Source organism: Austrofundulus limnaeus, unplaced genomic scaffold, assembly GCF_001266775.1.
Source record: "Austrofundulus limnaeus strain Quisiro unplaced genomic scaffold, Austrofundulus_limnaeus-1.0 Scaffold15, whole genome shotgun sequence".
NCBI lineage: Eukaryota > Metazoa > Chordata > Actinopteri > Cyprinodontiformes > Rivulidae > Austrofundulus > Austrofundulus limnaeus.
The window spans coordinates 3,100,393-3,111,735 of record NW_013952417.1 but is presented as its reverse complement, the minus strand read 5'-3'; the positions used below and the strand labels follow the sequence as shown (position 1 = coordinate 3,111,735).

The 11,343-nt window shown below is 41.0% G+C and overlaps 1 protein-coding gene across 1 annotated transcript in view; it reads right to left on the bottom strand.

Moving 5' to 3' along the window:
- Nucleotides 1–7,711: 7,711 nt before the first annotated feature.
- The window catches only part of sema6bb (sema domain, transmembrane domain (TM), and cytoplasmic domain, (semaphorin) 6Bb), a gene marked incomplete at its 5' end in the record, with an annotated part of 112,044 nt that continues 108,412 nt past the window's right edge, over nt 7,712–11,343 (bottom strand). Inside the window, 1 exon segment of the mRNA XM_014002896.1 lies at nt 7,712–9,259. Coding sequence (XP_013858350.1) covers nt 8,367–9,259 — 893 coding nt within the window.

The following is an 11,343-nucleotide window of genomic DNA, read 5'->3' as shown; positions in this document are numbered from 1 at the left end:
TTGAGTAAAAGAACTCAGCAATCAACATTTTAAATGTTGAGTTCACAAACAAGTCAACAACAGACATATTAAAAGTAACATTTAATAAAGATGACTTAGAAAGGAACGTCTGAGTGGTTTATTAGAATAAAAAGTTAACACAGAGTAAAGTCTCCATGCGGAGTGACAGGCAGAGCTCAGGACACTGTGGACAACAACTGCTGGCGTGTGTGCGTGTGTGTGTCTGCATGTTCAGTGTATGCAGCTGTCTGAGGGTACATGCACAAGTTGTGTTTTTTGCGTGACAACACAAAGATTGCGGACACAAGCACACACACCTGCATGTACTGTACAAATTCACACATGGCTACTTCCTGTACACACAGTGGCTGTGTAGTCATGCAGCTACCGAAACCCAAGTTACATGTAAGCATTTATGTTCTGTACATGTAGAAAGGACATGTGTTGTTGTCTGACGACAGCTGTCCACAGGACCCCGCTTTGCTGACGGAGGACGGGTGGGGGTGTGGGGGTCGTTCACAGTAGCAGGAGACTCTTCATGAGTTCTTCACTCCACTTCCATTTTATTCTGCATCCAAACACACAACACTTTGGTGCTCACAGTACATTTTTCATCATGATAGTCATCACCTTCAGCTTCATCACCTTTAGCACGCCCGAGGATTAAAATAATGAGAACTCATACACAAGAATATCCAATAGAAACTTTCAACCAAATATTTACCACGGAAACAGACAACAAAAAAAATATAAAAAACATGACTGAAATAATCATTGCTGACCACTAAATATATCTACCGCTTTACAAAAAAAAGCAAATTTTGTTTTAAATTTTCGCTTTGTGCTTGTTCCTGTCACACGCTGTGGCTGGGAGTGGTTTGGTGTTGTGGATTTCATCACGAGTTAGATCTTCTCTGGACTCCTTCTTTAACAAAGGAGTGCAGTTAAACTGTGCAGGGGCTGGGGTGGGGGGGTCACAACTCAGGTTCACAAAAACAACCCCAACACACAAAGACAAGAAGTGTTTGACTAGTGCACGTACACAGGAAAATATGGGGCGCCGTGTAGAATAAACTTTTTAAAAACATCATCTACTCATTTTCATTATTTAGTTCTTGTTTTTGTTAAAAATTTCCACCAACATTTTATCATTTAGCTCACTGCTCTAACATTTTGCTATCTTTTGCTAAATGGCAAATTTAAATGGTAAATGTTATGTCTAAATGTTACATTTTACATTAAAATTTGTAAATCTAAATGCAAAAGTTAAATCTTAAATGTTGTGGCTAAATGTTGAGGTTTACATTTAAGAATTTCAGAACGGAACACAGACTTTGCTGTTGGTGCTTGGTTTTCGTTGCGACATCATCCTCCTGCAACAAAAACAATTACTAACAATGCTAACGCTAACACAGCTAATGCGGCTAACGCAGCTGGCGCTGCTAAAGATGGCATTTCAAATTTAAAGTCAAAATGTGTTCATTGAAAACAATTGKGATGGTATCTGTGGTCTGGCAGTTAGAAGTGCAGCTTATGCTGGAAACATACTMCCTCCGAACTGCCGACTTCGGCACGGGCTGTCACAGTTTCATGATGAAAATTAAGTCAACGGGCTTCGCAGCGTCGGCTCGGCCGCCCCTTTTGGCTCAACCCGCCGACAGAACATTTTACCCCCCCTCCTGCGACGACGGTAATGTGTGATTGGTCTGAAGTTCGTGGGCGTGTTTGTTTGTGCAGAAACTGAAAGCGCTCGGACACTCAAAAGAAGAGAAAAATCGCTTCTAGAGCCAACCGTTGAAGCAGAGTTTTCTAAAGATAGTCAAACCGAGAAAAACTGATGGCGTGTTTGTTTGTGCTGAAAGTGCTATTAGACGCTGCATTTACTTCAACCACTTGGTAAAAAAAGAAAAAAAAAAAGATTCACTCCCAGAGCCGACTGATACCAGGAAGCAGTTTTATAAAGATAGTCAAACTGTGAAAAACTCGAGATTAAACAGACGTTGTRCACAGAGGAATCTGACTGATAAAAACTGTGGAGCTTTAACCAGGACAGATGTGGATAAATACATCGGGTGAGTGACGAGTCTGACTTTTTTTCTGCATTGTCGGCTGTTGCGTGAAGAAACTCTATGCAGTTTCAGTGGAAGGGGTTTCCCTGGAGCTCAGCGCGGTGTGTCTCTGGAGCTATGAAAGGTGTGTGCGAAAACGACTACCGAACAACCGCATGACCGCGCATCGACTCGTCGGTGTCGGAGGGAGTAGTTTCCAGCTTTAGACACCGGCTGCAACTTCAAATTTGGTGTCTTGTAGTGAACCATTAGCAGTGTTATGCTGGAAACATACTCCCTCTGAACTGCCGATGTCGGCATGGGTTKTCGCAGTTTCATGACGAAAATTGCGTCACCGGTGTTCACAGCGTCGGCTCGGCCGCTCCTTTTGGCACAACTTGCCGGCAGAACTTTTTACCCCCCWCCCGCGACGACGGTATTGTGAATTGGTCTGAAGTACGTGGGCGTGTTTGTTTCTGCTGAAAGCGCTCGGACACTCGGTTAACAGAAAAAAAAAGACTCACTTCCAGAGCCGACTGTTACAAGAAAGTAGAGTTTTATAAAGATAGTCAAACCATGAACAACTCAAGGCATGTTTGTACTGAAAGCGCTCGGACACTTCCACTCAGTTAAAAAAATCTCTCTCCCAGAGCCGACTGTTGAGTTTTATAAATATAGTCAAACCATGAAAAACCCATGAATGGAGATAAACCAGACATTTTGCACGGAAAAATCTGACTGGTAAAAACTGGCACTTTAACCAGGACAGATGTTGATAAATACGTCGGGTGAGTGACGAGTCTCTGAATTTTTTTTCTGCATTGTCGGCTGTAGCGGGAAGAAACTCCATGCAGTGATGTATGTTGCAGCGGGAGGGGTTTCCCAGGAGCTCGGCGCGGTGTGTCTCCGGAGCTATGAAAGATCTGTGTGAAAACGAACACCAAACAACCACGTGTCAACTGGTTGGCATCGGAGCGAGTATGTTTCAGGCTTTAGCAGTGTGAACTTTGTTAGTGGTTGCTTTTGTCTCACAATGTTGACGTCATAACACAAGCTGAGCATCAAAAGCAAAGGCTGTGTTCTATTCCAAACACTTTAGATTTAAAATTTAACATTTACATTTAGATTTACACATTTAGATTCAAAATTTAACATATAGACAAAACATTTAAAGTCATCGTTTAATATAAATGAGCGAAATATAACAGTAAGATAATTAACAATAAAATGTTTGTGGAAATTTTTAACTTAGGATTTTACACTTAGAAAGTGAAGTAAATATTGAAAATGTGTGACATTTTTTCAACATTTTATTTTAAACTCAGTGCCCTATTTAAAAAAAAGTGTTTGACAGAAGAAAAGATGGGATGTTTTGTGCATGACAGACAACACATGCAGGACAGAGAAGTAAAATACGTGTGTCAGAGAAATAATTTATTGTTGTTTTYGGTGCTTAAATGTAGAAACTGCGTTAGATGAATTTGACATGAATCGAATGTATTTATGACTCTTTGGCAAAGCTTAGAAGTTGGCTTTTTTCAATACCAAAGGACCAGAAGATCTCACAAAGACCAGAGAGCAAGAGGTGGAACAATTCTTCAGAGACCAGAATTTCAAAATAAAAGACTGCATGAAAATGAAGTAATTTAAAGTGGAAATTTCTCCTTTAAATTCTTTCGTCATGTGATATTTTGTTTAATTTTATATAAAGACTAGCTCAGAGAAATAACCTCTTAACTTCATCCTCTTTACTCTTGCAACACTAAAGTTGCTTTTAATTAATATTGGCAAAAATCCTAGAAGTGATTAAAAATTACAGTAACAATGTGATTRAAAAATCTTTTCATGCTAAGGAAAAGCAATTTACTGCATGAGAGGCTTAGGGAATGTCTACAAAACTGAATTCTTCTGTTCAGTATCTCAGCTGTTCCTAGGGCTGAGCTCTTCTGGACAGGGATCTCAGAGGTTGTTCCTGGGATCTGTTGGAGCCACTCTTCCTGTTTGGGGGGTCACGGCACCGAGTGCTCCAGTGACCACTGGGAATACTGAGGCTGACTTTCTCCATTTCCTCTTTCAACCCTTGGTATTTCTCAATTTTCTCATGCTTCTTCTTGAGGTTACAGTTGTTTGGGATCGCTTCATCTATCACCACTGCCTTTCCTATATGCATGTACTGTATATAGTCTCTTCCTAATCAAAGAGGACCGAGGAAGCAAAAAAAAGTGCAACTATTAAAAGAGGAGTTATGGGAATTGCATGAAGTATGGAAAGACCAGGGAGGTTGACGGCTTTAATAAACAGACTTCCCTCTGTGAGCTTAGTCCTGAATTCTTTAGCTGCCTTGTAATGTTGTACTAAGGTAATCAAATTGTGCAGTCGGTGAGATAACATCATGATGTACTGAATTTTTCCTCGAACCAGTCAAGAGCCTGCCTGCGTCAAGCCTGAAGCTCCGTTTCTGCCTTTAATTCAATTACATTCCCAATTTGTTAAATGGTCTGCCCATGTGTGCGTGTGCATGTGTGTGTGTGTGTGTGGTTATCAAAGGGTCAAAAGGAGCCGGTTGAACGAGTAGCTCCGTCTCAGGGCTGATGTGTCCGCAGTAATCTTCTCAGGGGCACATTAGAGGGGCCGGGCATGTACTTTGCCCAATCAGGCATGTTTAGTGAAACACCAGAAGAGATGCAGAGCGAGGACACGGCTGAGTAAGCACGCCGGCCCGACTAGAGAGGCCTCATTCACATGGGCAGCACTCAGGCCGTGGCAGAGCGAGATGAGGCCGGGGACAGACACAGACACCATATCCTCAATACTAATGACCTGTTTCTGGGTGGAATGTATAAAGAATACACTGTWCTAATGTGGCGGTAATGTACTGTAGCAACACGCCTGCCTGACCTCCTCATCTCTTCTAAACCTCTTCCACTGGCTTGTCCCAGAAACTCCTCCCACTGGCTGTGTTTAACTTTTATCATGAGCTCGCAGCACTTAAAGTCTGTCAGCTAGTTTTGAATATATTGTCAGATTTTAGTGCACCTAAGATTTCTCAAAGCAGATAACTGCACGGATCCTGACAGATCTGTGCAGCTGGGTCACGAACTAATCTTTCTTTACTCTCTGTGGTATTTCAAAACAGGTCTGCATTGTGACAAGTTAAGGTTGGAGTGTTTTTATTTCTAACAACTCTCTTTGCTTCTGCCAAGGTCTTTTAAAAATGTTGGTGTAGTTCTTACACCTTTTATACAACTTTGTTGGTGCTGGCACCATTCTTCGTGATCTTTTCTTATAAACACGAAGCAATGTTTTCTCATGTATAAAAATAGATTCACACCTGATGGTTGACAGTTTTTGAATTTTCTGTGATTACAATTATGGCCCATGTTAGACAGTAAACATCACAGATCTCTTAGTTAATTTTTAAGCTCATTCACTAAAAAGAAGCAAAACCAAACCTCCATTAAAATGGACCATTTAAGGCAGAACTTTTAAATTGAAAGAGTTTGTTTCTAGTAGTGAAAAAGGAATTTGAAAACAGTAAAAGAAAGAGGAAAAAAAGGAGAAGGAATCTTGAAACGAYCAACTAATTGACACAGTTAATCAGTTTAGCAAGATCATTTCAGGGGCTTGATATTTTGTTTGAAATTAGTCCCAGCCTTAAATGACACTTTGCATAAAAATAAATCTGGTTCAAGTAAAAAATATGTGGTTTAATATAAAATAACATCACAGTACATGGTTGGATTTAAATTTATTGAAAGATTGGYGATCTTGCATTTCAGTCATCTTGGTACATTTTCATCTGCAGTTTTAACTTGGAACGTAAATGCTTATTTTGATTAACTAATTTTTAACAATCAGTTAATAGTAGTGAAAGAAAGCAGCGGTGGGCACAGCTAACCTAGTTATTTTCACTAACCTCTGATCCGCTAAACACGAATCTTAGCTTTACTAATGCTAATCTGCAAAACAAGAATCTTAGCTTCGCAAACGCTAAACCGCTAAACAGGTGGAAAAATTGGATGAAGCTAACTGCTAAGACAACTGTCGCTCAGTCTGTGTCATTTTTGTATTCAGTTTTTAAATATTGCTAAATATTATAAATTTTTTTATGCTCCTAGTTTGAAGTTTATCTGCTCAACTTATGCGTGCTACATACTCCTGACACATGCAGGGGATAGTTTTTTTTTGGGATAAATGGCATAAAAATAGAAGTTTTACACTTGTGAATTTTTTTGGACTTAAAACTAGCGTAACCTGACTTCATGGAAGCTAATTGTTCTGCTAACGGCTTTTCAAAATTAGCAAAAAAACCCTCACTAATCTGCTAAATTAAAATGCTAGTTCTGCTATTAGCGGATTAGCAGGTTAGCAGAACTGTGCCCACCACTGGAAGAACCAGTACTCAAACCAATACTTTTGTTCTGACAATATGTAGTCCAGCTGCTTTAAGACACGATAAAAAGGGGCTTTATGAAAAAAAATGTTTAAACTCTTCTAAATTAAACTTGGTTTGTTTGTATACTGACAGAATCTACAATCACAAATGAGTTTATTTTAATAACACTTTATGTTCAATTTAAAGTTGTAACTACATTGTACGGCACAAACTGCTCTCACGCATAATTCTGGTGTTGTTACCAACTATTTGTAAGTGTTGGGCAGAAACTGATGGAGAACACAGAAGAGAAGAAGAATGAGTGAAACAGATCAAAGCTGGGTTTTTCTTTTTTGCACTCAGCGTCAGTAACACATTGATGTATACAAGCCCTAAGAGACTTTCACACAAGCCGACAAACAGGCACAAAAAAAGGAAAAAAAAAACACCACCATCTTTATAATCTACGACCCAGATGAATTAAAGCTGAACTTATCTACAGTAGAATCACAAATGGATGAAAGCAGACAAAAAGAAATCCGGACAATGTAGTGAAAGAAAAAGAAACTCCCTGTCCATGACCATCTGTTTTCTTTATCAAGATTTTTGGAAAATACACTGAATGAAAGGAAACTAACCCACCAGAGATGACCATAGAAACAGCTGTGCCCCAACACTGACCCCCCCACGCCCCCACACCCACCCTAGTTTCAGCCCCCAGCTCCACTGTGAACCGGTCAACGAGCCATTTGCCGCAGCCTGGTTTGTGTGTTTACGTGACTCCTCATTAACATTCTGCTTCGTTGTGTTGGCGGGCGAGGCACCTGACTCCGAGCTGTTATTTGTTTCTTCCTGTATCTGGGGCACAAAGAGGCTCAGTGTCGGGCAGAGGAGACTGAAYGGAGCTCCCATGTGGCCTAACCTCACAGCACTGGTCAGACTGCCAGACTGCCGGAGCTCACGTTCCCTTCTTAAAACGGTGCCCAGGGAGGCCTCGGCTCAGGACGGGACAAAAGAACCGGGGGGACAGATTCCGTCCCTTTCCCCTAGAAACCCACTTCATCAGACGTCTATACACTTTAATCACCATCGATGTAATAATTGATTTTTTTATAAAAATATCAAATGAAATTGGCTTTCTCTTCATTGTCATTTGTTTTCGGCTAATTATTGCTTTCTTCCGTTTTGTGGTGGCTCTTCAGAAGGTGAGCCTGAGCCCTAACTGGTCAAACCTTTTGATTGGTAAACACACAGAGCTTCAAATAGACACAATAAAATCTCTTCTCTATAAACAACGGATTCACCAACTTCATTATACTTCACAGTTAACACAAGGACGCTGGTTGGGGTTGTCGTGGTCACACACATTCACGCTCACATACTGCATGAGAGGTGTTTTTTTTTTGAGAGTCAATGCCTTCTGGCACAGCTACAACAGTTTTGTCTCATCTATAATCCAAGATAAAGCACATCATTGTCTGCTGGATGCCACTGGCACAAAAAAAAAACGTGACAGAAAAAAAATCACTCCCAAAGAAAATTTGTTGTGTCAAAAGAGTGAAGAAAATGGTGGAGGGAGACCTTTCACATTTGGAGCTGCAAGCAAAAGTAAAAAAAAAAAAAAAATCCTCCAAAGGTCTTTACAAGATTCTTGTTTGTTTTGACCCCTCTTTTTACCTCATTTGTCCGGCGGTGATCTGTGAGCGGCACCGCTGACAGAACCGAGGGGGACGCTGCAGATCATGAGCAGAGAAACGTCTCTCTCTTTGATTGTTTATTTATTTATTTATTTTTTGCTTTCTGTCTTTCTCTTCAGTAATCTGAATGAACATTGAATGGCCATGAGAGAGGACAGAAAGGGTAACGTTGGACCAGGACTGTGAGTCTGCAGAGTTTTCTGTTGGTACAAATGGGGTTTTCAGATCCAGCCCACCTACTTCACCTCACTGGCCACTGGGGGCRTGCTCTCCCATGTTCTTCCCCAGAAGATGGCTGAATTCGGCGAGCTCTCCCAGCCCCCGGGGCCCGTGCATGTCGGGCCTGATGAGGCCCTGGCGCTGGGAGTGATAGGGCACGCCGTTGTTGCTGTTGTAGTTGAGCGCCTCGTGACTCCAGCGAGGCTCCCCGTAGTCCATGTGAGGGGTGGGTGCGGACACCACCCGGCGCCGATCGGGTGACTCCTGTGGCGTGGCGGGGTAGATGTACTCCCCTGCTGAGTTCCTCAGGTTGCCGGTGGGACGGCTCCCCCCGTGCTCCCCTCGCTGTGTGGCCAGGATCAGGTAACGCTGGCGATCCGTGTGCGGGGGCAGCACCACCTCTCCGGGGTCCTCTATCCGGACRACCCCGCCGCCTCCGTGCAGAAACTTGGAGCTCAGGTAGATGACRGCGTTGTTGGGACAGGGCGTCCCTACAGAGGTGAGGAATGTCTGGTTCTGGTCCCAGTCTGCGTCCGGGAGACGYATGACTCGTTTCTGCTGCAGCGGGGTCTGTTCCGGAGTGGGCAGCAAGCCTGGATCCATCTCTCCTTTAGGCCAGCCATTGGGCATCACAAAGAGGCTGTCTGCCTGGGATCGGCGTCTCTCACCTCCGCTGGTTCTCGTCACGCTCATCACCGACCCGCTGCGGCCCTGTCCCAGCATGCTCTGCTCTTTGTCGTTTTTGCGCCGGCCGCCGTTGGAGCCGGAACCCCGGGAGTGGCGATGGCTCATGATCCAGCAGACGGTGAGGCCGGAGAGGATGGCTCCTGTGGAGAAGGCTGAAACTGCAGACACCACCAGCAGGTTTACGGACACCAGRCCGTCGGGCTCCTCGATAAAACTCTCCTGGAGCAGCATTCCTACAGATACAATCAAACACAGAAAGAGAGTCATTAGTCAGCTGCAGCAACCAGCTTAATGGCGTAAGTACTTCCTGTGTTTAGCATGTTGGCGGTATCAAACGACCAAACCTTTTCTCTCTGCTCTTCGTGGGTGGGAATGGGGAATTCACTCTCCAGCGAAGTTAGCTCTGTTTAATTGGCTTCATTACATTAATTAGATTGTGATTTTAATGGGTATAATAACTGTCTTCCTGATAGAGAATAGCTCTCAACTGTAACGTTTCACAACATTAGCTTTGCAGGGAGAGAAGCCAGGTCTGGAATTAATGCTGAGTAATAATCAAATGTTTTCATGCCATAAAAAAAGAAAAAATATCTTTCATTTACAGTTTACAAACTACTCTGAGAGCATCTCATTCTGCAATACCACATAAAATAATATCACGTAGAAAACCATTATATCTCAGTAAGCGAAGTGAAAATTGATGATTTCATTTAATAAAACAACAACTGCTGTTTTTCTAATTTTGAAGGCTTTTTAAGGCTTTTCATAACAGGATGCTCCAATTAATCAAGTTTTATCTGAATCACATTTACGAACAAAGAATTACTATTTTCCAATACATCGTGTAAAAAAGCATTTATCATGAAGRGTTTTTGTTTTCAACAACTTCTATTCAGAGATCATTTGCAGTATAAACACACYTGTTTATAGGTATATGAGAACACCTGAGCTGAACATCTTAGTAACATAAAAGACCTGCTATGTTTCTTATTTCTAACGCTAAGCAAATACCTTTCTGGTTCAGGGATATGTTTATATTGTAAATAATATTGTAGTTTTTCTTTTCTACACTTTATTCTTTGTTTTCATTTATGCACTAACGTTGATTAAAAATACTTTAAAAAGCCTCAAAATTACCAACATCTTGAGTTTACCWGGCATAACTTGAACCACGTGTAAAAATGATTTGTGAATATTAAAACAATACACAGCAGAGCTACGGCTTCACTTATCAAAGCTGCTGAGGTCTTTTCAATAAAATGAACAGTACATCGCCTGTAAAATGTGCATTTAAAATATAGTTTCAAAGCAAGTTAATTCATTTTCAAAAATGAAAATTCATTTTACATTTTAGTGAAATAAATTTTCAAACCAATGCATTTCAATTCAAATTATGCAAATACATGTTCAGCCAATTCAAATTCAGTTTCATGACAAGTTTCTTTCCATACAGTTCAGGCAGTGAGAAGGACTCAACCCAAACATTATTATCTGCTAGATGTTTGTAATCAAAAACAGCAAAAATTACATTATTGTTGAGAATTTGTGACAAGAATCTTGAAACAACCCTTTGGTCAGACATCAAATCAAACAGACTTTATAGGGACTACACGTTATATGAGCTTCAATTAGAGCAAAGTCTACACGAACTCATCAAATCCTGGGTTACATGATGATTATTAATATTTGGCAGTAGAGAAACAGATCATCATCAAATCACACAGCTAAAAGGAAGGGGGGAAATTATCACCTGCAGAATATGTTTTACTTCAATTCTACAAAACCTTRGGGGCAAAATAAAAAGGCAGCATAATCCATTTAGCAAAGGCCGGCTGAACAAACGCTAATTAATAATAAGATAAGAGATTAGATGGAACTGGMCTGATCCCTTGGGGATTCTTCTTCAGGGAAATAAAAAATTCAAAAGAATCACAATAATAAGCATAAATGTCTAGAAATCTTTATGGCATTTAAGGATAGAAACAGTCTTGAAAACAAGTTTTCAGATTTTTGTTGTGGCCTGAAGTCAAACTAATACAATGCAATTTAACCTTTTTTTAAATTTCACTTGCTTATCTTAAAGGTAATTTATCGATACAATTTAACAAATCTGATAAAACATCAATGATATGCTTCACATCTTGCACATTGTAAGTGGGTAGCTGATCAGTTGATCAGTTATTTGGATACATCACATGGTGAGTAGATCAAACCATATATAGTTTTCACATCTGACATTGTTTTCATTGGGCCTCATGCAAGAACCGTTCGTACGCACAGATTTGTTCTTAAATTGTGCGTACGAGTGATTTAGGAG